A 25,929-nucleotide genomic window follows, 5' to 3' on the forward strand; every position below is an offset into this window, starting at 1 on the left:
CCTCATCCTAGTCCTCACCCTGCCTCTATGGCAGACAATTTCCCCAATACTCTCTCTCTCTCTCTCTCTACTTTTGGGCATTATGTTTTGCTCGAATTTTCTCACCACCATTCAAGCCTACCTGCCAGGAGGAGATGCTAGAAAATTCATTTTCCACTGCTCATTTTGAATATCATGAGAGCTCGCGAAATGAATATTTGTGGCCCCAGGCTTCTGGAATTCTAGATTGTAAATGTTTGGGTTCCAGAAACATCTGTATGACACTGATCCATTTTGGGATTCAATTGGGAGTCTCTGGACCAGGGTTGTTGTATGCTCTAAGGTGGTGCCGAGAAACAATTGTGTGTGTGACAGCTGAGCAGCTGGGGATCCAAAGAGGGGCAGCCCAGGTCCTCTGCCATCATGCAGCCTGGAGTTAGTCCTGGCACCCAAATACCTGGCCTGGTTTGTGAAAGCTCTTGGTTGCAGGGATTCCAACTGGAGTAGATGGGGAGACCGCACCTGCTCCATCTGTGGTGTCCTGGTGAAATTAGCTTGGAATGGGGCCCAGGAATGTCTCCGGCTCCGTGGTGTCTTCCAGGACTTGCTTCTGTGTCTCTGGTTAAATTTTGTTTTCATAAGATTATTCACATTAATTGATTACACTCAATATTTCAATACCAGTCCCACCACCATTACACCTCCCTACCATCATTATTTTTATTGTTAAATTTCATTTTATTATTTTATTCTTTTATTGAATCACTGTGAGATAGAGGTACAAAGCTTTCGTGTTTGAGATTCAGCTATACAATGATCAAATACCCATTCCTCCACCAGTGCACATTTTCTTCCACCAAGGTCCCCACCTTCAACATCCCAGTCCTCACTTTACATCTATGGCAGACAATTTACTCAATACTCTCTCTCTACTTTCGGGCATTATATTTTGCTCAAATTTTCCCACCACCATTCAAGCCTACCTGTCAGGGGCAGACGCTAGAAAATTCATTTTCCACTGCTCATTTTGAACATCATGAGAGCTCACGAAATGAATATTTATGGCCCCACGCTTCTGGAATTCTAGACTGCAAATGGTTGGGTTCCAGAGACATATTTGTATGACACTAATCCATTTTGGGATACAATTGGGAATCTCTGGATCAGGGCTGGCTGTTGGTGTGCTAAGATGGTGCCTGGAGGCAAATTGTGGGCATGACAGCCAGTCTGCTGAGGAGGTGGGGATACGGAGAGGGGCAGCCCAGGTCCTCTGCCATCATGAAGCCTGGAGATTTAGTCCTGGGTCCAACCCGCATACCTGGGCCTTGCTTGTGGAAGTTCTTGGTGGCCAGGATTCCATCTGGGGTAGGTGGGGAGAGCGCGCTTGCTCCATCTGCGGTGCCTTGCTGAAATTGGCTCCGTATGGGGCCTGGAGAGATCTCAATCTCTGTGTTGTCTTCAGGACTCGCTGCTGTGTCTTTGGTTAAATTTCATCTTCATAAGTTTGTTCACATTAATTGATTACATTCAATATTTCAACATCAATCCCACCACCATTACACCTTCCCACCACCATTATTCCAAATTTTTCCCCACCGTTCAAGCCTGTCTGCCACAGGAATATTCTAGATAATTTATTTTCTATTGCTTATTGTGAATATTATGGGAGGTCGCTCAGCTGCAAGAGCGGCCGCTCACTCCTGGAATTCTAAAAGTTTTGGTAATTAAGGTCCAGAGTAATCTCTGCAGTGAGCAGAAAAAAGTCGCTGACCCAGAGAGACGTGAAGTGGGGTGGGGTGGGGTGGGGTGGGGTGGGAGAAGGACTTTCAGGATGGCACAGCTGCAAGCTGAAGGAGGCTCTACAGCTCTTGGTGCTAAGGTAGGTGGCAATTATAATGGGTCCGAATAGAGCTTTTCAGATCCAACTTGGCACCACTGCAGAGCATGCTTGAGGTGCCAGAGTGGAGGAAGCACTCCATGGGGCCCCTGTGATTTTCCACTGTAGCACTGCCCTGCCGCCATTTCCTCCCCGGACCAGTAAATGCCACACATAGCATATTATGAAGAAAATCCTCTCTGAGTGCCAACTGTCTTGAAGATGGGGATATGTGACCCATGGTCAGGTTTTGCTGGACTAGTGGCTGAAGCGTTCCCACAGTGCCCAAACCGCATACTATAGCAGCCCTGGACCCTGCTGGGGCCACTGCTGCTGTTGCTACTGGGACCCAGGGGCCACGATGCTGCTGGAAGGTCACCCTAGACCCATGAGGTGAGTGCATCAGCAGCCTTATGGTACTCTCAGGCTTCCTGATGCCCCCAAAATGCTGCTGTGGCTCTGGCCAGACGTCAACAACTAGGGATCAAGTTTCGTGAAAGTTCAACTGCCTACAGTTAGGTATGTGGGAACCCACAAATGACCTCCGGCTCAGTCATACAAGCTCACTTGTAGGCCTTGCTTCAGAGGCCTATGAATAAACCTCCAAAGAGATCAAAAGCTGCAGTTTATCTCAGACTTGCAGTTAATCTTAGGCTGAAGAGATGAAGTAGCTCTAGGAGGCATGGGTAGCCTGGTTCCTGCCGAAGCAGAGCCCCCAGCAGCCACTTGTTCACACAATTGAAATTGCTGCCAAGCCCCCACTGGACTCCACCATCTGGGATGGACCTCACCAAGGTAGTAGCACTGTAGCACTGTCCTTCCGTTGTTCATCGGTTTGCTCGAGCAGGCACAAGTAATGTCTCACAACAAATTGTGAGACTTCTTGTTACTGTTTTTGGCATATCGAATACATCACGGGTAGCTTGCCAGGCTTTGCTGTGCTGGCTAGATACTCTCGGTAGCTTGCCAGGCTTTCTGAGAGGGGCAGAGGAATCGAACTCGAATTGGCTGCTGAAAATTTGGGTATGCAGGGTTTTTTTTTCTGTAGGAGTACTGCTATTTATTCAGCCACTAATTAGCTGATTGAATTGTGCATGAACTCCACCTTACTTTTTTTTTCATTTTTTATAATTTTATTTATTGAATCACCGTGAGAGCAGTTACAAAGCTTTTGGGTCTAAGTCTCGGTCATACAATGAAACACCCGTACCTTTACCAGTGCCCATTCTCCACCACCAAAAACCCTAGTAAACCCCCATCCCACACCCTCCCCCCACCTGTGGGGCAGATGATTTCCACATTACTCTCTCTCTACTTTGATCACATTCAATATTTTGACACCAGACCCACCATTATTATTTGAGATTTTACCCCAACACTCAGATATGCTGAAAAGGCAACAATAAACAATTTGTGTTCTATTGCTGGCTATGAATAACATATGATGTCGCGTGACTGCAGTAGGGCCATGTGATTTTGAAATTCTGAAATTTTAACACTTAAATCTGGAGGGATTTCTGCCAAAAGTCAGTGGGTTTTGAGATTTGCTCCTGAGTCCCTGGGATCATGGCTGTTGAGCTGCTTGATCAGGAGCCAGAGAGGCCGTTTGTGGGCAATGACTTGTGGTCTCGTTGGGGTGGGGAGGACAGGCCCGGCTCCACCCCATCCCGTGAAGCCCAACAAGTTTCGTCACTGCGAGCCCAAGCTTGACTGTCCAATGGCCTCTGGAGGATGGCGGCCACTGAGCCACCAGGGGGAAACAGGGGGAGGGACAGCACCCTTTCCCCACTGGTGTGGCCCTGCGACAGTAACCTACTGCAGGGTCCAGACACATTTCTGCCAAAAGCCGCTGGGTTTCAAGATTTGTTTCTGAGTCTCTGGGATCCAGGCCGTTAAGCAGCTTGATCAGGAGCCAAAGAGGCCATTCGTGGGCGATGACTTGGGGTCTCGTTGGGGAGGGGAGGACAGGCCTGGCTTCCTCCCCATCCCGTGAGGCCCAACAAGTTTTGTCACTGCGGGCCCAAGCCTGACTGTCCAAAGGCCTCTGGAGGATGACGGCCACCGAGCCGCCAAGAGGGAGCAGGTGGAGTGACAACACCCTTTCCCCCTTGGGGTGGCCCGGCGACAGTAACGTACTGTGGAGTCCGGATGCATTTCTGCCAAAAGCCACTGGGTTTTGAGATTTGTTTCTGAGTCTCTGGGATCATGGCCGTTAAGCAGCTTGATCAGGAGCCAGAGAGGCCATTCGTGGGCGATGACTTGGGGTCTCGTTGGGGTGGGGAGGACAAGTCCGGCTCCACCCCCATCCCATGAGGCCCTGTGTGTCTTGTCACTGGGGGCCAAAACCTGACTGTCCAGTGGCCTCTGAAAAATGGCGGCCACTGGGCCACCAGGGGGAACAAGCCAAGGCACGAAACCTATTCCCACCTGGGTTGGCCCAGCACCGGTAACCTACTGCAGGGACCAGACGCATTTCTACCTAAAGCCGCTGGTTTCCAAGATTTGTTTCTGAGTCTCTGGGATCATGGTCATTAAGCAGTTCAATCAGGAACCAGAGAGGCCTTGCCTCCAATTATATAGCTGAGCCGGAGGTGATTTGTGGGTGTGTTTCCCACATACCTAACTTTTGGCTGTTTACTTTCTTGGTAAACTTTGCCCCAAGTTTTTGGGGTCTGGACAAAGGCACAGAAGCAATTTGGGGGTATCTGGAAGTCTGAAGGCGCCATGAGACTGCTGATGCACTCGCCTCACAGGTACAGATTGACCTGCTGGCGGCACCATACCCCCGGTATGCAGGGTTTTTTTTTCTTTTTTTTTTTTTTTAAATAGTTTATTTCTTTATTGAATCACTGTGGGAAAAGTTACAGAGCTTTCGGGTTTAGGTCTCAGTCATGTAAGTATCAAACACATTTCCCTTTACCAATACTTATTTTTAACCGTGAACCCCAATAGAACCTCACCTCCCACCCCTGCCAATTCCTGTGAGGCAGATGAGTTCTAGTTAATACTCTATCTACTTTGACTAGATACATTGTTTCGATAGAAGATGCACAATTATTGTTTAGAGTTTACGATTCCCCCCCCCCCAATCAGATATGCTGAAACAGCGTTGCGAAATGATTTGCTTTCTACAGCTTGGTTTAAGAGTAAAATGATGCTCCAAGCGGTTTTGGATTTCTGCTGTTTTACTTATTAACCCTGGAAGTATTTCTATTAAAAGTTAAATAGTTAAGAGATTGGTTTCTGTGCTCTGGAGTCGTGGCCGTGCCGGAGAGCCGCTCGTGGGGGGCAGCTGGTGACCTCGGTCGGGCGTGAAGGACGGCCCAGAACGCCCCCCTTCCCATGAGGCCCCTGCCGCCCCCCGCCCCTGGCTCAAACCTGCTGTCCACAAGGCTCCTGTGCGGCCGCCATCTTTCTTTCCAGAGAGGAGCGGGCGAGCGGGGCAACACCCATTCCCCTCCGGGCAGGCTTGGTGGCGCGGTTTAACACATAGTCCATTTGCATTTCTGCTCCAAGCGGCTGGCTCTCTGTGCTAAGTCTTTGTGCCTCCGGGGCGGTGGCCGTGCTGGAGAGCCGCTCGTGGGGGGCAGCTGGTGACCTCGGTCGGGCGTGAAGGACGGCCCAGAACGCCCCCCTTCCCATAAAGCCCCTGCCGCCCCCCGCCCCCGGCTCAAACCTGCTGTGCACAAGGCTCCCGTGCGGCCGCCATCTTTCTTTCCAGAGAGGAGCGGGCGAGCGGGACAACACCCATTCCCCTCCGGGCAGGCTTGGTGGCGCGGTTTAACACATAGTCCATTTGCTTTTCTGCTCCAAGCGGCTGGTTCTCTGTGCTAAGTCCTTGTGCCTCCGGGGCGGTGGCCGTGCTGGAGAGCCGCTCGTGGGGGGCAGCTGGTGACCTCAGTCGGGCGTGAAGGACCCAGGTTTTTTGATTGAAATCTCTAGCCTTTCTTGGCGTCAGAATGGGCTACCTTCTCCCACTTCCCTGTATTCCTAGAAGCCCCAGCAGTCATGTCCACAACACAAAGTTGCCACGCAGTTGAAAACCATAATGCATAAAAGAAGATAGAGACAGAGAGATAGAGACAAAGAGACAGAGAGACGGAGACAAAGAGCACATATGAGAGAGAGAGAGAGAGAGAGAGAGAGAGAGAGAGAGAAGAAAATTGTCTGCCACAGAGGCAGATGAGGGAGGGATGTTGGGATGGGGGTGGTAGAAGTGGAGCTGGGAAGGAACTGGGGACACTGGTGGTGGAAAATGTACACTGGTGGAGGAATGAATGTTGAAACATTTATGACTGAAACCCCATCATAAATAGCTTTGTGTTGGTCTATTTTACAGTGCTACAATAAAAATAAACAATTTTATTTATTTATTTATTGAATCACTGTGGGAAAGGTTACAAAGCTTTCAGGTTTAGGTCTCAGTCATGCAAATATCAAACACATTTCCCTTTACCAATACTTATTTTTTACCATGAAGAACCCCAATAAAACCCCACCCCCCACCCCTCCCCGTCCCTGTGAGGCAGATGAATTCTAGTTAACACTCTATCTGCTTTGATTAGATTGATTGTTTCAATAAAAGATTCACCACTATTATTTAGAATTTACCCCCCCCAAATCAGACATGCTGACAAAGCATTGTGAAGTGATTTGCTTTCTACAGCTGGGTTCAAGAATTAAATGTTGGTTTTGGATTTCTGCTATTTTACCTATTGACCCTGGAAGTATTTCTACTGAAAGTCAGATAGTTAAGAAATTGGTTTCTGTGTTCTGGAGTCGTGGCCGTGCTGGAGAGCCGCTCACGGGGGGCAACCGGTGGCCTCGGTAGGGCGTGAAGGGCGGAGCAAAACGCCCCCCTTCCCATGAGGTTTTAGTCGCCCCCACACTCCCGGCTCATACCTGCTGTCCACAAGGCTCCCATGTGGCCGCCATCTTTCTTTCCAGAGAGGAGAGGGCGAATGGGGCAACACCCTTTCCCCTCCGGCAGACTTGATGGGCTGGATCAACGCATAGTTCGTTCACTTTTCTGCTCCAAGCTGCTGGGTTCTGCATTAAGTCCTTGTGCTTCTGGAGCCGTGGCTGTGCTGGAGAGCCGCTCGTGAGGGGTGACTGGTGACCTCGGTAGGGCATGAAGGACGGACCAGAACGCCCCCCTTCCCATGAGGTTTTAGTCACCCCCACACCCCCGGCTCATACCTGCTGTCCACAAGGCCCCCATGTGGCCGCCATCTTTCTTTCCAGAGGGAGGAGGGCGGAAGGGAGCAACACCCTTTCCCCTCTGGGCAGAAATGATTGCCTGGATTAACGCATAGTCCTTTCACTTTTCTGCTCCAAGCTGCTGGGTTCTGCATTAAGCCCTTGTGCTTCTGGGGCTGTGGCCGTGCTGGAGAGACGCTCGTGGGGGGCAACTGGTGACCTCGGTAGGGCGTGAAGGACGGACCGGAACGCCCCCCTTCCCATGAGGTTTTAGTCGCCCCCACACCCCCGGATCATACCTGCTGTCCACAAGGCTCCCATGCGGCCGCCATACTTCGTTCCAGAGAAGAGAGGGCGAATGGGGCAACACCCTTTCCCCTCCGGCAGACTTGATGGCCTGGATTAACGCATAGTCCTTTCACTATTCTGCTCCAAGCTGCTGGGTTCTGCATTAAGTCCTTGTGCTTCTGGGACGGTGGCCGTGCTGGGGAGCCGCTCGTGGGGGTCAACTGTTGACCTCGGTAGGGCGTGAAGGACGGACCGGAACGGCCCCTTCTAGTGAGGTTTTAGTCGCGCCCCACATCCCCAGCTCATACCTGCTGTCCACAAGGATCCCAAGCGGCCGCCATCCTTCTTTCCAGAGAAGAGAGGGCGAATGCGGCAACAATCTTTCCCCTCTGGGCAGAAATGATGGCCTGGGTTAACTCATCGTCCGTTCACTTTTCTGCTCTAAGCTGCTGGGTTTTGCATTAAGTCCTTGTGATTCTGGGTTTGTGGCTGTGCTCCAAACTTAACTCTGATTTTCAGGGAGAAAGATTGGGCGGTTTACTTCTCATTGATCACTTTATATATAGAGAGATGTCGCGCGGCCACGTAAGCGGCCGCGCGGTTTTGAGAAAAAGTCCTCGTTCCCGCATACTCGAGCTGTGTTTGTAGAGGCTTCTGGTCACCGGGGTTCCATCTGGGGGAGGCGGGATGCGGCACCTACTCCATCTGGAACTTGCCGGTGATCTCGGCTCTCTTTGGAACCTGTTTTTTCTTTTTTTTTTTCCCTCCGGGATCCCGCACCCTCCATGTGTTCCTTCTCTTATGCTGAACGCTTCAAAGATGGCGCTGGGGGGCGGGCTGTGGGCGTGACTTCCGGAATCAGAGGTTACCTGGGAGGTGTAGTCCGGCAGATTTGAGAAAAAGTCCTCGTTCCCGCATACTCGAGCTGTGTTTGTAGAGGCTTCTGGTCACCGGGGTTCCATCTGGGGGAGGCGGGATGCGGCACCTACTCCATCTGGAACTTGCCGGTGATCTCGGCTCTCTTTGGAACCTGTTTTTTCTTTTTTCTTTCCCTCCGGGATCCCGCACCCTCCATGTGTTCCTTCTCTTATGCTGAACGCTTCAAAGATGGCGCTGGGGGGCGGGCTGTGGGCGTGACTTCCGGAATCAGAGGTTACCTGGGAGGTGTAGTCCGGCAGATTTGAGAAAAAGTCCTCGTTCCCGCATACTCGAGCTGTGTTTGTAGAGGCTTCTGGTCACCGGGGTTCCATCTGGGGGAGGCGGGATGCGGCACCTACTCCATCTGGAACTTGCCGGTGATCTCGGCTCTCTTTGGAACCTGTTTTTTCTTTTTTCTTTCCCTCCGGGATCCCGCACCCTCCATGTGTTCCTTCTCTTATGCTGAACGCTTCAAAGATGGCGCAGGGGGGCGGGCTGTGGGCGTGACTTCCGGAATCAGAGGTTACCTGGGAGGTGTAGTCCGGCAGATTTGAGAAAAAGTCCTCGTTCCCACATACTCGAGCTGTGTTTGTAGAGGCTTCTGGTCACCGGGGTTCCATCTGGGGGAGGCGGGATGCGGCACCTACTCCATCTGGAACTTGCCGGTGATCTCGGCTCTCTTTGGAACCTGTTTTTTCTTTTTTCTTTCCCTCCGGGATCCCGCACCCTCCATGTGTTCCTTCTCTTATGCTGAACGCTTCAAAGATGGCGCAGGGGGGCGGGCTGTGGGCGTGACTTCCGGAATCAGAGGTTACCTGGGAGGTGTAGTCCGGCAGATTTGAGAAAAAGTCCTCGTTCCCGCATACTCGAGCTGTGTTTGTAGAGGCTTCTGGTCACCGGGGTTCCATCTGGGGGAGGCGGGATGCGGCACCTACTCCATCTGGAACTTGCCGGTGATCTCGGCTCTCTTTGGAACCTGTTTTTTCTTTTTTTTTTCCCTCCGGGATCCCGCACCCTCCATGTGTTCCTTCTCTTATGCTGAACGCTTCAAAGATGGCGCTGGGGGGCGGGCTGTGGGCGTGACTTCCGGAATCAGAGGTTACCTGGGAGGTGTAGTCCGGCAGATTTGAGAAAAAGTCCTCGTTCCCGCATACTCGAGCTGTGTTTGTAGAGGCTTCTGGTCACCGGGGTTCCATCTGGGGGAGGCGGGATGCGGCACCTACTCCATCTGGAACTTGCCGGTGATCTCGGCTCTCTTTGGAACCTGTTTTTTCTTTTTTTTTTCCCTCCGGGATCCCGCACCCTCCATGTGTTCCTTCTCTTATGCTGAACGCTTCAAAGATGGCGCTGGGGGGCGGGCTGTGGGCGTGACTTCCGGAATCAGAGGTTACCTGGGAGGTGTAGTCCGGCAGATTTGAGAAAAAGTTCTCGTTCCCGCATACTCGAGCTGTGTTTGTAGAGGCTTCTGGTCACCGGGGTTCCATCTGGGGGAGGCGGGATGCGGCACCTACTCCATCTGGAACTTGCCGGTGATCTCGGCTCTCTTTGGAACCTGTTTTTTCTTTTTTTTTTCCCTCCGGGATCCCGCACCCTCCATGTGTTCCTTCTCTTATGCTGAACGCTTCAAAGATGGCGCTGGGGGGCGGGCTGTGGGCGTGACTTCTGGAATCAGAGGTTACCTGGGAGGTGTAGTCCGGCAGATTTGAGAAAAAGTCCTCGTTCCCGCATACTCGAGCTGTGTTTGTAGAGGCTTCTGGTCACCGGGGTTCCATCTGGGGGAGGCGGGATGCGGCACCTACTCCATCTGGAACTTGCCGGTGATCTCGGCTCTCTTTGGAACCTGTTTTTTCTTTTTTTTTCCCTCCGGGATCCCGCACCCTCCATGTGTTCCTTCTCTTATGCTGAACGCTTCAAAGATGGCGCTGGGGGGCGGGCTGTGGGCGTGACTTCCGGAATCAGAGGTTACCTGGGAGGTGTAGTCCGGCAGATTTGAGAAAAAGTCCTCGTTCCCGCATACACGAGCTGTGTTTGTAGAGGCTTCTGGTCACCGGGGTTCCATCTGGGGGAGGCGGGATGCGGCACCTACTCCATCTGGAACTTGCCGGTGATCTCGGCTCTCTTTGAAACCTGTTTTTTCTTTTTTTTTTCCCTCCAGGATCCCGCACCCTCCATGTGTTCCTTCTCTTATGCTGAACGCTTCAAAGATGGCGCTGGGGGGCGGGCTGTGGGCGTGACTTCCGGAATCAGAGGTTACCTGGGAGGTGTAGTCCGGCAGATTTGAGAAAAAGTCCTCGTTCCCGCATACTCGAGCTGTGTTTGTAGAGGCTTCTGGTCACCGGGGTTCCATCTGGGGGAGGCGGGATGCGGCACCTACTCCATCTGGAACTTGCCAGTGATCTCGGCTCTCTTTGGAACCTGTTTTTTCTTTTTTTTTCCCTCCGGGATCCCGCACCCTCCATGTGTTCCTTCTCTTATGCTGAACGCTTCAAAGATGGCGCTGGGGGGCGGGCTGTGGGCGTGACTTCCGGAATCAGAGGTTACCTGGGAGGTGTAGTCCGGCAGATTTGAGAAAAAGTCCTCGTTCCCGCATACTCGAGCTGTGTTTGTAGAGGCTTCTGGTCACCGGGGTTCCATCTGGGGGAGGCGGGATGCGGCACCTACTCCATCTGGAACTTGCCGGTGATCTCGGCTCTCTTTGAAACCTGTTTTTTCTTTTTTTTTTCCCTCCGGGATCCCGCACCCTCCATGTGTTCCTTCTCTTATGCTGAACGCTTCAATGATGGCGCTGGGGGGCGGGCTGTGGGCGTGACTTCCGGAATCAGAGGTTACCTGGGAGGTGTAGTCCGGCAGATTTGAGAAAAAGTCCTCGTTCCCGCATACTCGAGCTGTGTTTGTAGAGGCTTCTGGTCACCGGGGTTCCATCTGGGGGAGGCGGGATGCGGCACCTACTCCATCTGGAACTTGCCGGTGATCTCGGCTCTCTTTGGAACCTGTTTTTTCTTTTTTCTTTCCCTCCGGGATCCCGCACCCTCCATGTGTTCCTTCTCTTATGCTGAACGCTTCAAAGATGGCGCTGGGGGGCGGGCTGTGGGCGTGACTTCCGGAATCAGAGGTTACCTGGGAGGTGTAGTCCGGCAGATTTGAGAAAAAGTCCTCGTTCCCGCATACTCGAGCTGTGTTTGTAGAGGCTTCTGGTCACCGGGGTTCCATCTGGGGGAGGCGGGATGCGGCACCTACTCCATCTGGAACTTGCCGGTGATCTCGGCTCTCTTTGGAACCTGTTTTTTCTTTTTTTTTTCCCTCCGGGATCCCGCACCCTCCATGTGTTCCTTCTCTTATGCTGAACGCTTCAAAGATGGCGCAGGGGGGCGGGCTGTGGGCGTGACTTCCGGAATCAGAGGTTACCTGGGAGGTGTAGTCCGGCAGATTTGAGAAAAAGTCCTCGTTCCCGCATACTCGAGCTGTGTTTGTAGAGGCTTCTGGTCACCGGGGTTCCATCTGGGGGAGGCGGGATGCGGCACCTACTCCATCTGGAACTTGCCGGTGATCTCGGCTCTCTTTGGAACCTGTTTTTTCTTTTTTTTTTCCCTCCGGGATCCCGCACCCTCCATGTGTTCCTTCTCTTATGCTGAACGCTTCAAAGATGGCGCTGGGGGGCGGGCTGTGGGCGTGACTTCCGGAATCAGAGGTTACCTGGGAGGTGTAGTCCGGCAGATTTGAGAAAAAGTCCTCGTTCCCGCATACTCGAGCTGTGTTTGTAGAGGCTTCTGGTCACCGGGGTTCCATCTGGGGGAGGCGGGATGCGGCACCTACTCCATCTGGAACTTGCCGGTGATCTCGGCTCTCTTTGGAACCTGTTTTTTCTTTTTTTTTTCCCTCCGGGATCCCGCACCCTCCATGTGTTCCTTCTCTTATGCTGAACGCTTCAAAGATGGCGCTGGGGGGGCGGGCTGTGGGCGTGACTTCCGGAATCAGAGGTTACCTGGGAGGTGTAGTCCGGCAGATTTGAGAAAAAGTCCTCGTTCCCGCATACTCGAGCTGTGTTTGTAGAGGCTTCTGGTCACCGGGGTTCCATCTGGGGGAGGCGGGATGCGGCACCTACTCCATCTGGAACTTGCCGGTGATCTCGGCTCTCTTTGGAACCTGTTTTTTCTTTTTTTTTTCCCTCCGGGATCCCGCACCCTCCATGTGTTCCTTCTCTTATGCTGAACGCTTCAAAGATGGCGCTGGGGGGCGGGCTGTGGGCGTGACTTCCGGAATCAGAGGTTACCTGGGAGGTGTAGTCCGGCAGATTTGAGAAAAAGTCCTCGTTCCCGCATACTCGAGCTGTGTTTGTAGAGGCTTCTGGTCACCGGGGTTCCATCTGGGGGAGGCGGGATGCGGCACCTACTCCATCTGGAACTTGCCGGTGATCTCGGCTCTCTTTGGAACCTGTTTTTTCTTTTTTTTTTCCCTCCGGGATCCCGCACCCTCCATGTGTTCCTTCTCTTATGCTGAACGCTTCAAAGATGGCGCTGGGGGGCGGGCTGTGGGCGTGACTTCCGGAATCAGAGGTTACCTGGGAGGTGTAGTCCGGCAGATTTGAGAAAAAGTCCTCGTTCCCGCATACTCGAGCTGTGTTTGTAGAGGCTTCTGGTCACCGGGGTTCCATCTGGGGGAGGCGGGATGCGGCACCTACTCCATCTGGAACTTGCCGGTGATCTCGGCTCTCTTTGGAACCTGTTTTTTCTTTTTTCTTTCCCTCCGGGATCCCGCACCCTCCATGTGTTCCTTCTCTTATGCTGAACGCTTCAAAGATGGCGCTGGGGGGCGGGCTGTGGGCGTGACTTCCGGAATCAGAGGTTACCTGGGAGGTGTAGTCCGGCAGATTTGAGAAAAAGTCCTCGTTCCCGCATACTCGAGCTGTGTTTGTAGAGGCTTCTGGTCACCGGGGTTCCATCTGGGGGAGGCGGGATGCGGCACCTACTCCATCTGGAACTTGCCGGTGATCTCGGCTCTCTTTGGAACCTGTTTTTTCTTTTTTTTTTCCCTCCGGGATCCCGCACCCTCCATGTGTTCCTTCTCTTATGCTGAACGCTTCAAAGATGGCGCTGGGGGGCGGGCTGTGGGCGTGACTTCCGGAATCAGAGGTTACCTGGGAGGTGTAGTCCGGCAGATTTGAGAAAAAGTCCTCGTTCCCGCATACTCGAGCTGTGTTTGTAGAGGCTTCTGGTCACCGGGGTTCCATCTGGGGGAGGCGGGATGCGGCACCTACTCCATCTGGAACTTGCCGGTGATCTCGGCTCTCTTTGGAACCTGTTTTTTCTTTTTTCTTTCCCTCCGGGATCCCGCACCCTCCATGTGTTCCTTCTCTTATGCTGAACGCTTCAAAGATGGCGCAGGGGGGCGGGCTGTGGGCGTGACTTCCGGAATCAGAGGTTACCTGGGAGGTGTAGTCCGGCAGATTTGAGAAAAAGTCCTCGTTCCCGCATACTCGAGCTGTGTTTGTAGAGGCTTCTGGTCACCGGGGTTCCATCTGGGGGAGGCGGGATGCGGCACCTACTCCATCTGGAACTTGCCGGTGATCTCGGCTCTCTTTGGAACCTGTTTTTTCTTTTTTTTTCCCTCCGGGATCCCGCACCCTCCATGTGTTCCTTCTCTTATGCTGAACGCTTCAAAGATGGCGCTGGGGGCGGGCTGTGGGCGTGACTTCCGGAATCAGAGGTTACCTGGGAGGTGTAGTCCGGCAGATTTGAGAAAAAGTCCTCGTTCCCGCATACTCGAGCTGTGTTTGTAGAGGCTTCTGGTCACCGGGGTTCCATCTGGGGGAGGCGGGATGCGGCACCTACTCCATCTGGAACTTGCCGGTGATCTCGGCTCTCTTTGGAACCTGTTTTTTCTTTTTTTTTTCCCTCCGGGATCCCGCACCCTCCATGTGTTCCTTCTCTTATGCTGAACGCTTCAAAGATGGCGCAGGGGGGCGGGCTGTGGGCGTGACTTCCGGAATCAGAGGTTACCTGGGAGGTGTAGTCCGGCAGATTTGAGAAAAAGTCCTCGTTCCCGCATACTCGAGCTGTGTTTGTAGAGGCTTCTGGTCACCGGGGTTCCATCTGGGGGAGGCGGGATGCGGCACCTACTCCATCTGGAACTTGCCGGTGATCTCGGCTCTCTTTGGAACCTGTTTTTTCTTTTTTTTTTCCCTCCGGGATCCCGCACCCTCCATGTGTTCCTTCTCTTATGCTGAACGCTTCAAAGATGGCGCTGGGGGGGCGGGCTGTGGGCGTGACTTCCGGAATCAGAGGTTACCTGGGAGGTGTAGTCCGGCAGATTTGAGAAAAAGTCCTCGTTCCCGCATACTCGAGCTGTGTTTGTAGAGGCTTCTGGTCACCGGGGTTCCATCTGGGGGAGGCGGGATGCGGCACCTACTCCATCTGGAACTTGCCGGTGATCTCGGCTCTCTTTGGAACCTGTTTTTTCTTTTTTTTTTCCCTCCGGGATCCCGCACCCTCCATGTGTTCCTTCTCTTATGCTGAACGCTTCAAAGATGGCGCTGGGGGGCGGGCTGTGGGCGTGACTTCCGGAATCAGAGGTTACCTGGGAGGTGTAGTCCGGCAGATTTGAGAAAAAGTCCTCGTTCCCGCATACTCGAGCTGTGTTTGTAGAGGCTTCTGGTCACCGGGGTTCCATCTGGGGGAGGCGGGATGCGGCACCTACTCCATCTGGAACTTGCCGGTGATCTCGGCTCTCTTTGGAACCTGTTTTTTCTTTTTTTTTTCCCTCCGGGATCCCGCACCCTCCATGTGTTCCTTCTCTTATGCTGAACGCTTCAAAGATGGCGCTGGGGGGCGGGCTGTGGGCGTGACTTCCGGAATCAGAGGTTACCTGGGAGGTGTAGTCCGGCAGATTTGAGAAAAAGTCCTCGTTCCCGCATACTCGAGCTGTGTTTGTAGAGGCTTCTGGTCACCGGGGTTCCATCTGGGGGAGGCGGGATGCGGCACCTACTCCATCTGGAACTTGCCGGTGATCTCGGCTCTCTTTGGAACCTGTTTTTTCTTTTTTCTTTCCCTCCGGGATCCCGCACCCTCCATGTGTTCCTTCTCTTATGCTGAACGCTTCAAAGATGGCGCTGGGGGGCGGGCTGTGGGCGTGACTTCCGGAATCAGAGGTTACCTGGGAGGTGTAGTCCGGCAGATTTGAGAAAAAGTCCTCGTTCCCGCATACTCGAGCTGTGTTTGTAGAGGCTTCTGGTCACCGGGGTTCCATCTGGGGGAGGCGGGATGCGGCACCTACTCCATCTGGAACTTGCCGGTGATCTCGGCTCTCTTTGGAACCTGTTTTTTCTTTTTTTTTTCCCTCCGGGATCCCGCACCCTCCATGTGTTCCTTCTCTTATGCTGAACGCTTCAAAGATGGCGCTGGGGGGCGGGCTGTGGGCGTGACTTCCGGAATCAGAGGTTACCTGGGAGGTGTAGTCCGGCAGATTTGAGAAAAAGTCCTCGTTCCCGCATACTCGAGCTGTGTTTGTAGAGGCTTCTGGTCACCGGGGTTCCATCTGGGGGAGGCGGGATGCGGCACCTACTCCATCTGGAACTTGCCGGTGATCTCGGCTCTCTTTGGAACCTGTTTTTTCTTTTTTCTTTCCCTCCGGGATCCCGCACCCTCCATGTGTTCCTTCTCTTATGCTGAACGCTTCAAAGATGGCGCTGGGGGGCGGGCTGTGGGCGTGACTTCCGGAATCAGAGGTTACCTGGGAGGTGTAGTCCGGCAGATTTGAGAAAAAGTCCTCGTTCCCGCATACTCGAGCTGTGTTTGTAGAGGCTTCTGGTCACCGGGGTTCCATCTGGGGGAGGCGGGATGCGGCACCTACTCCATCTGGAACTTGCCGGTGATCTCGGCTCTCTTTGGAACCTGTTTTTTCTTTTTTTTTCCCTCCGGGATCCCGCACCCTCCATGTGTTCCTTCTCTTATGCTGAACGCTTCAAAGATGGCGCTGGGGGCGGGCTGTGGGCGTGACTTCCGGAATCAGAGGTTACCTGGGAGGTGTAGTCCGGCAGATTTGAGAAAAAGTCCTCGTTCCCGCATACTCGAGCTGTGTTTGTAGAGGCTTCTGGTCACCGGGGTTCCATCTGGGGGAGGCGGGATGCGGCACCTACTCCATCTGGAACTTGCCGGTGATCTCGGCTCTCTTTGGAACCTGTTTTTTCTTTTTTCTTTCCCTCCGGGATCCCGCACCCTCCATGTGTTCCTTCTCTTATGCTGAACGCTTCAAAGATGGCGCAGGGGGGCGGGCTGTGGGCGTGACTTCCGGAATCAGAGGTTACCTGGGAGGTGTAGTCCGGCAGATTTGAGAAAAAGTCCTCGTTCCCGCATACTCGAGCTGTGTTTGTAGAGGCTTCTGGTCACCGGGGTTCCATCTGGGGGAGGCGGGATGCGGCACCTACTCCATCTGGAACTTGCCGGTGATCTCGGCTCTCTTTGGAACCTGTTTTTTCTTTTTTTTTTCCCTCCGGGATCCCGCACCCTCCATGTGTTCCTTCTCTTATGCTGAACGCTTCAAAGATGGCGCAGGGGGGCGGGCTGTGGGCGTGACTTCCGGAATCAGAGGTTACCTGGGAGGTGTAGTCCGGCAGATTTGAGAAAAAGTCCTCGTTCCCGCATACTCGAGCTGTGTTTGTAGAGGCTTCTGGTCACCGGGGTTCCATCTGGGGGAGGCGGGATGCGGCACCTACTCCATCTGGAACTTGCCGGTGATCTCGGCTCTCTTTGGAACCTGTTTTTTCTTTTTTTTTTCCCTCCGGGATCCCGCACCCTCCATGTGTTCCTTCTCTTATGCTGAACGCTTCAAAGATGGCGCTGGGGGGGCGGGCTGTGGGCGTGACTTCCGGAATCAGAGGTTACCTGGGAGGTGTAGTCCGGCAGATTTGAGAAAAAGTCCTCGTTCCCGCATACTCGAGCTGTGTTTGTAGAGGCTTCTGGTCACCGGGGTTCCATCTGGGGGAGGCGGGATGCGGCACCTACTCCATCTGGAACTTGCCGGTGATCTCGGCTCTCTTTGGAACCTGTTTTTTCTTTTTTTTTTCCCTCCGGGATCCCGCACCCTCCATGTGTTCCTTCTCTTATGCTGAACGCTTCAAAGATGGCGCTGGGGGGCGGGCTGTGGGCGTGACTTCCGGAATCAGAGGTTACCTGGGAGGTGTAGTCCGGCAGATTTGAGAAAAAGTCCTCGTTCCCGCATACTCGAGCTGTGTTTGTAGAGGCTTCTGGTCACCGGGGTTCCATCTGGGGGAGGCGGGATGCGGCACCTACTCCATCTGGAACTTGCCGGTGATCTCGGCTCTCTTTGGAACCTGTTTTTTCTTTTTTCTTTCCCTCCGGGATCCCGCACCCTCCATGTGTTCCTTCTCTTATGCTGAACGCTTCAAAGATGGCGCAGGGGGGCGGGCTGTGGGCGTGACTTCCGGAATCAGAGGTTACCTGGGAGGTGTAGTCCGGCAGATTTGAGAAAAAGTCCTCGTTCCCGCATACTCGAGCTGTGTTTGTAGAGGCTTCTGGTCACCGGGGTTCCATCTGGGGGAGGCGGGATGCGGCACCTACTCCATCTGGAACTTGCCGGTGATCTCGGCTCTCTTTGGAACCTGTTTTTTCTTTTTTTTTTCCCTCCGGGATCCCGCACCCTCCATGTGTTCCTTCTCTTATGCTGAACGCTTCAAAGATGGCGCTGGGGGGCGGGCTGTGGGCGTGACTTCCGGAATCAGAGGTTACCTGGGAGGTGTAGTCCGGCAGATTTGAGAAAAAGTCCTCGTTCCCGCATACTCGAGCTGTGTTTGTAGAGGCTTCTGGTCACCGGGGTTCCATCTGGGGGAGGCGGGATGCGGCACCTACTCCATCTGGAACTTGCCGGTGATCTCGGCTCTCTTTGGAACATGTTTTTTCTTTTTTTTTTCCCTCCGGGATCCCGCACCCTCCATGTGTTCCTTCTCTTATGCTGAACGCTTCAAAGATGGCGCTGGGGGGCGGGCTGTGGGCGTGACTTCCGGAATCAGAGGTTACCTGGGAGGTGTAGTCCGGCAGATTTGAGAAAAAGTCCTCGTTCCCGCATACTCGAGCTGTGTTTGTAGAGGCTTCTGGTCACCGGGGTTCCATCTGGGGGAGGCGGGATGCGGCACCTACTCCATCTGGAACTTGCCGGTGATCTCGGCTCTCTTTGGAACCTGTTTTTTCTTTTTTTTTTCCCTCCGGGATCCCGCACCCTCCATGTGTTCCTTCTCTTATGCTGAACGCTTCAAAGATGGCGCTGGGGGGCGGGCTGTGGGCGTGACTTCCGGAATCAGAGGTTACCTGGGAGGTGTAGTCCGGCAGATTTGAGAAAAAGTCCTCGTTCCCGCATACTCGAGCTGTGTTTGTAGAGGCTTCTGGTCACCGGGGTTCCATCTGGGGGAGGCGAAAAATAAACAATTTTTAAAAAATATTTTAAAAGTTTCCCCATGGACAATTATACCAAAGAACTTTTTGCGCATTAAGACAAAAAAACACAAATATTATGAAAAATTATAAATATAAGGCACAGGGGCTGAAGAAATAGTACAGAGAAGTAGAACTCTTGCTTGCACGTGACTGATCCAGGCTAGATTCCTGACATCCCTTATGCTTTTCCAAGCACTGCCAGGACTGTTTACTGATTATAGTGCTAGAAGTAATCCCCCAAAAAGTGTAAGGCACAAAATTTAATAGCATGAAGGCCAGAGATATCAAAGCAGGTAGCTGCTTGCCTTTATGTGGATGATCCTGGAATCCCATATGGTCCCCCTGAGCACCACTAGAAGTGACTCCTAAGTGCAGAGCCAGAGGTCACCCCAAGCATCATTGGGTGTGGTACCTCCAAAAACGTAATTTAGATAATTTATCTAGATAGTTTATTTCCCATTGCTCATTTTGAATATCATGAAAGCTTGTGAAATGATATTTTCTGGCCACATGCTTCTGGAATTCTAGATTGTGAAGGGTTGGGTTCCAGAGACATCTCTCTATGGTACTAATCCATTTTGGGATTCAACTGGGAATCTCTAGACCAGGGCTGTTGGTGCTGTAAGATGGCACCCAGAGGCAAATTGTAGGTGTGACAGCCAGTCTACTGAGCAGGGGGAGGGAGGGACCTGGGGAGGGACAGCATGGTGCCTCTGCCACCATGCAATCTGGAGATTTAGTCCTGGCACCCCGCATACCTGGGCTGGAGCGATAGCACAGCGGGTAGGGCGTTTGCCTTGTATGCAGCCAACATGGCCGACGCGAGTTCAATTCCTCCGCCCCTCTCGGAGAGCCCGGCAAGCTACCGAGAGTATCTCGCCCTCACGGCAGAGCCTGGCAAGCTACCCGTGATGTATTCGATATGCCAAACACAGTAACAACAAGTCTCATGATAGAGACGTTACTGGGCCCGCTCGAGCAAATTGATGAACAATGGGAGGACCGTGACCCGCATACCTGGGCCTTGCTTGTGGAAGCTCTAGGTCGCTGGGATTCCATCTGGAGTAGGCAGGGACACTTTACCTGGTCCATCTGGGGTGACCCGGTGCAATTGGCTTGGTATAGGGCCTGGAGACATCTCCGGTGCTGTGGTGTCTTCCTGGACTCGCTGCTGTGTCTCTAGTTAAATTTTATTTCCATAAGATTGTTCACATTAATTGATTACATTCAATATTTCCACATCAATACCACCACCATTACACCTTCCCACCACCATTATTTCAAAAATTTCCCCCACCGTTCAAGTCTGCCTGCCACAAGAAGATTCTAGATAATTTACTTTCTATTGCTTATTGTGAATATTATGGGAGGTCCCGCAGCCACAAGAGCAGCTGCACACTCCTGGAATTCTAAAAGTTTAGGTAATTAATGTCCAGAGAAATCTCTGCAGTGAGCAGATAAACATTCCTGACACAGAGAGAGCTGAGGTGGGGTGGGGTGGGATGGGTGGGGGAAGGAAGCTCAGGATGGCACAGCTGCCAGCTGAGGGAGGTTCCACAGCTCTTGGTGTTATGGGCGGTGGCAGTTATCATGGATCTGAATAGAGCTCTTCAAATCCAACTCGGCACCACTGCAGAGCATGGGGGTTGGGGTCCTAGAGTGAAGGAGGCACTCCATGGGGCCCCTGTAATTTTCCACTGCAGCATTGCCCTCCCGCCATTTCCTCCCCGGACCAGTAAATGCCACCCATAGCATATTATGGAGAAAATCCTCTCTGAGTGACAACTGTCTTGAAGATGGGGATGTGTGCCCCATGGTCAGGTTCTGCTGGACTGGTGGCTGAAGCCTGCTCACTTTGCCTAAAACACATACTATAGCAGCCCTGGACCCTGCTGGGGCCACTGCTGTTGTTGTTACTGGGACCTAGGGACCCCAGGGGGCACAATACTGCTGTCAGGTCAACCTAGACCCATGGGGTAAGTGCATCAGCAGCCTGATGGTACTCTCAGGCTTTCTGATGCCACCAAAATGCTGCTGTGGCTCTGGCCAGACGTCAATAACTCAGGACCAAGTATCCTGAAAATTCAACTGCCTACAGTTAGGTATGTGGAAACCCACAAACCACCTCTGGATCTGCCATACAAGCTTATTTATAGGCCTTGTTTCAGAGACCCATGAATAAATCTCCAAAGAGATCAAAAGCTGCAGTTAATCTCAGACTTGCGGTTAATCATAGGTTGAATAGATGGGGTAGATCGAGGGGATATGGGTAGTCTGGTGCTTGCCCAAACAGAGCCCCCAGCAGCCACTTGTTCCCACAATCCAAAATTGCTGCCATGCCCCCAGCTGGACTTCACCATCTGGGATGGACCTCATCAAGGTATTAATCTGCTGAAAATTTGGATATGTAGGCTTTGTGACTGAAATCTCCAGCCTCTCTTGGGGTCAGGAGGGCTACCTTGTCACACCTCCCTGTACTCTTAGAAGCTCCAGCAGTCATGTCCACAGCCCAAAGTTGCCACCCAGTTGCAAACCATAATGCAAAAAAGGAGACAGAGAGATAAAGTCAGAGCCAGAGCCAAAGAGACAGAGACAGAGACACACACACACAGAGAGAGAGAGAGAGAGAGAGAGAGAGAGAGAGAGAGGAGGCAGATGGGGGAAGGGTGTTGGAATGGGTGTGGTAGAAGTGGGGCTGGGCAATAGAAAACAAATTGTCTACTGTTGCCTTTTCAGCAGATCTGAATGTTGGGGTAAAATCCCAAATAATAATGGTGGGTCTAGTGTCAAAATATTGAATGTAGTCAAAGTAGAGAGAGTAATGTGGAAATCATCTGCCCTACAGGTAGGGGGAGGGTGTGGGAAAAGGGTATAATGGGGTTTTGGAGGTGGGGAATGGGCACTGGTGAAGGGATGGGTGTTTCATTGTATGACTGAGACTTAAAACCGAAAGTTTTGTAACTGCTCTCATGGTGATTCAATAAATAAAATTATAAAAAATGAAGGGGGCTGTAGCGATAGCACAGCGGTAGGGCATTTGCCTTGCACCAGCCAACATGGCCGACCCGAGTTCGATTCCTCCGCCCCTCTCGGAGAGCCCGGCAAGCTACTGAGAGTATCTCGTGCACATGGCAAAGCCTGGCAAGCTCCCTGTGACGTATTCAATATGCCAAACACAGTAACAGCAAAGTATCCAATGGAGATGTTACTGGGTCCTCTTGAGCAAATCGACAAACAACAGGAGGGCCTTTACCTTTACCTTTACCTATAAAAAATGAAAAAAAAAAGAAGTGGAGCTGGGAAAGAAACTGGGGACACTAGTGGTGGGAAATGTACATTGGTGGAGGAATGGATGTTGGAACACTGTATGACTGAAACTCCATCATGAATAGTTTTTTTGATACTCTATTTCACAGTGATTCAATAAAAATAAACAATTTTTTTAAAAAATTAGAAAGTTTCCCCATGGACAATTATACCAAAGAACTTTTTGGCATTAAGAAAGAAAAAAGCATAAATATTATGAAATTATTAAAAATTCTTCAGGGGCTGAAGAAATAGTACAGCGAGTAGGACTCTTGCCTTATCTGTGCCATGCCTTATGATTTTCCAAGCACTGCCAGGAGTGATTACTGAGCATAGAGTCAAAAATAATCCCTGAGCATCTCTGTGTGTGACCCCTCCACCCAAAAGTATAAGGCACAAATGTAATAGCATGAAGACCAGAGATAGCAAAGCAGGTAGCAGCTTGCCCTTATGTGGATGACCCCGGCATCCCATATGATACCCCTGAGCATCACTAGGAGTGACTCCTAAGTGCAGAGCCAGGGGTACATAACCTGAGCACTGTTGGGTGTGGCACTTCCAAAAAAAGTAATTGCAGGAGGGGACAAACTATTTTTAAATTATTTGTAAAGAAAAAAATAGTCTGGTCACCTCACAGTTACAGTCATGTAAACTCATTGGCCTGGTTTCACAACTCCATAAGTAATCTCGGAAGAGATGCAAGTCAAGCCACTAAAATTCACAGATATATAGTCTTCAGGCTGAAAATTTGGGGGCGCTCAGAGGCATGGAGTCAAGTTTCTGACCTTCTGAAGCCCTGGAAGATGCACCCACACTCCTCAACCACCACCCTGTAAACTCATCAGCTGACTTCCACAGATCCTGGAGTTCCTAAAGTGCATGACCACACACGTGGTCAAAGACACTTCCAATTTCCACAATACTGACATGACATCAGAGTGGAAGCACACCCAATTAAATGGGAAAGTCAGGTGTGAGTGACTGCCGGGGCTTCCAGAAATATAGGGAGATGGGGGAAGTAGCCCATTCTCAACTCCATGAAAGGCTGGAGATTTCAGTCACAAAACCTGCATACCTAAGTTTAAAATGAGATTAATTTCTGGATGAGGCTCATCCCGAGCAGTTGAGTTCAGCTGGGAGCATGGCGGCAATTGTGGAGTGCGGAGGCTTTTGGCTGTTGGGACTCTGGGTGGGCACTGGGCTCAACCACCCCTGTCCGGGTTGTCCCGAATGACTAAGCCTTGCACTAGTGCAGGGTCTGGGAGAATGTCTGCTAATGATGGATTCTCATGCACATGATTCCAACACCAAAGCCATCAACAGTGCACACACTTCCCTCCATCAAAGGCCCAAGTGCCTCTCCCTTTCAAAACCTGCCCCCAGCAACTCAATTGTGTGATACAGTTCTCCCATTGTGTTGCCTTTCTTGCTACCTTGCTGTTAACTTTTAGTAACATTATTGAAATTCACAGTGTCTAAAAAGAAAAAAGGAGGGGGGGGCATCCAGAGCAATAGTACAGCAGGCACAACGTTTGCCTTGCATGCAGTCAACCTAGGTTTGAACCCTGGTACCTCATATGGTCCCCAAGTTCTCCAGGAGTGATCCCTCAGTGCATAGCAAGGAATACATCCTGAGCACAGCTGGGTGTGCCTCTCTCCAAACAAAAACAAAACAGAAAGAGAAATGATCAATTAGATTAATAACCAGGAAAACACAAACCACCAAAAATTACTCTTCAGTAGCAATGTGACTGAACAGTGGAAGGAGAGAGAAGAAAAAAAAATCAAGAAGTCTGACATCTGACAGTTGGAGATGTGGCATTTCTAATTGATATTTAAAAAAACCATCTACTTTGAATAATTTGGCATTGTCTTCTAACTTGAAGAGTTACATATTCCTCATTCAGCAGTTCTGTTGCAAGATGTGCTCCTAAGAGAGACTCTTGCAAACAAGCACTGAAGACTGTACAACTGTACATAAGATTCAGGGTTTTTATGAAGTTCTTATAAGAGAAAACATAAACACTAACAAGGAAAGAGGGGTCTGAAGTTTTAGTACAGTGGTGGGGTGCTTGCCTTGCATGCGGTTGACCTGGGTTTGATCCCTGTCAACACTGTATGGTCCCTGGAGCCTGCCAGGAGTGATTGCTGAGCGCAGAATCAGGAGTCAACCCTAATTACAGCTGGGTTATGGCTAAAACCAAAAAAAGGAGGGAGGAAGGAAGGACCGAAGGAAGGAATGAAGGAAGGAAGGGAGGAGGGAGGGAGAGCGAAAGGAAGGAAGGGAAGAAGGGAGGGAGGGAGGGAGGGAGGAAGGGAGGGAGGGAGGGAGGAAGGGAGGGAGGGAGGGAGGGAGAAAGGGAGAGAGGGAGGGAGGAAGGAAGGAAGGAAGGAAGGAGGAAAAAAGGAAGGAAGGAAGGAAGGAAGGAAGGAAGGAAGGAAGGAAGGAAGGAAGAAGGAAGGGAGGAAGAAGGAAGGAAGAAGGAAGGGAGGAGGGAGGGCACGTCAATAAAAGAAGTAAATGTTCCTGAGAGAAAGAAACTGCTAGTTACAAAAACAGCTCTGACAAAAAAACAACAACAACAAAAAAAAAACAGAAGCCTGAACAGAACTTTCCTTGAAATTGAGTAAAGAAGTAGTTTAGAGGGAAAACAGAGTTCACCAGATCTTTGAACCAAACAGTTCTACTACAGAAGACAACATGCCTGTTGCCTACTTTCCAAGAGGGTGTGTAAAATCAAGTTAGTAAACTATTGATTGCATGCACCAAAGTAAGTTTGATGTAGAAATTACAGGGCTACAGATCTTGCCACAGATGCTGAAGATCCCTTAGATACTCTAACAAATTTCTTATTTCAATCCCCCTTTCTCACCTTGCTTGCCATTTACCATGAGGTTGACCCATTCCTCGGCAGAGAACTGCTTCTCTCTGTTGTCTTCCACGTGCCAGGAATCTGGCTCTTCAGCAAACACTACACAGCAGAATTTCTCTATTCTCAGTGCGAGGACATATTTATTAGAATGTTCATCATCATCATCATCACTGACTTTTAGAAACTTACAAGTGTACTCTATCTTCTTCACTTTCTTGCAGAAGTGATAGACAGGCAACTTCTCTATGCAATTTTTCAGTCTTCTTTCTAAGGATTCAATTGTATGATTCACCACAAATCCAATGACTTGCTTATCATCATCTATACCAATAAATAAATATCCCCCATCTGTGTTTGCAAATGCAGAAACAGTTTTAGGGAGAATCTCTTTAATGCACCGAAAGAAATTTTTTGTTTTGAAGCATTTAAATTCCACATGTGTGGATTCAGTAAAGGTGAGTCTTTCCCCATATTTAAGTTGTGTCTTGCTAAAGATGTCAGCAGCCAAGGCCTCTATGGAATCTTTTTCTGGCACCTGATTGTGAGCTACCCCTGGTGTTTTAGGGATGATGTGCCCTCCAGTTTTTTTCTTCTCTTGGAGGAACTCCAAAGCAGCAGTGTTATTCATAATATTGGTACATGTTACAGCTCTTTTGTACAAATTGGATTTTACAGTGGCAATTGGGAAAATAGAGTTTCCTAAGTTCCATGCTTTGACAGAAATCAGAAAGTAGTTTTCTTTTTGTTCAAATTTCAGGTACTTAGGAACAAAGTGGAGAATGTCACGACAAGCGGTTTCCAAATCTAATCCTATTCCATCTCTTGGATAGTTGTAGTTCTTATTCTCAATGCCGATCTTTACCTTACCCCCTTTAGAATTCAGCACAGTAACCAACTTTTTTATGATGCATTCTTTCTGCTTTTTTCTCTGTTTACTATCCATATTTTCTCTTTGCTTCGAACCAAGAGTGGCACCTTTTTCTTCTAGAACCACAGGAGAGTGGTTATCTTTCAAATAATCAGTGAGTTTCATTTTCCCAGCCGCCAT

General features: G+C 51.1%; 1 protein-coding gene across 1 annotated transcript; it reads right to left on the reverse strand.

Annotated features, from left to right (window-relative positions):
- Positions 1 to 958: 958 nt before the first annotated feature.
- Positions 959 to 25,929, reverse strand: SLFN12 (schlafen family member 12). The gene is made up of 3 exons (XM_056126520.1): positions 24,882 to 25,929; positions 1,387 to 1,456; positions 959 to 962 (listed from the first exon to the last, which is right to left on the reverse strand). The coding sequence occupies exons 1-3, from the start codon at positions 25,927 to 25,929 to the stop codon at positions 959 to 961; spliced, it is 1,122 nt and encodes a 373-aa protein (XP_055982495.1).

Source organism: Sorex fumeus, unplaced genomic scaffold (assembly GCF_029834395.1).
Source record: "Sorex fumeus unplaced genomic scaffold, SorFum_2.1 ptg000063l, whole genome shotgun sequence".
NCBI classification, from domain to species: domain Eukaryota; kingdom Metazoa; phylum Chordata; class Mammalia; order Eulipotyphla; family Soricidae; genus Sorex; species Sorex fumeus.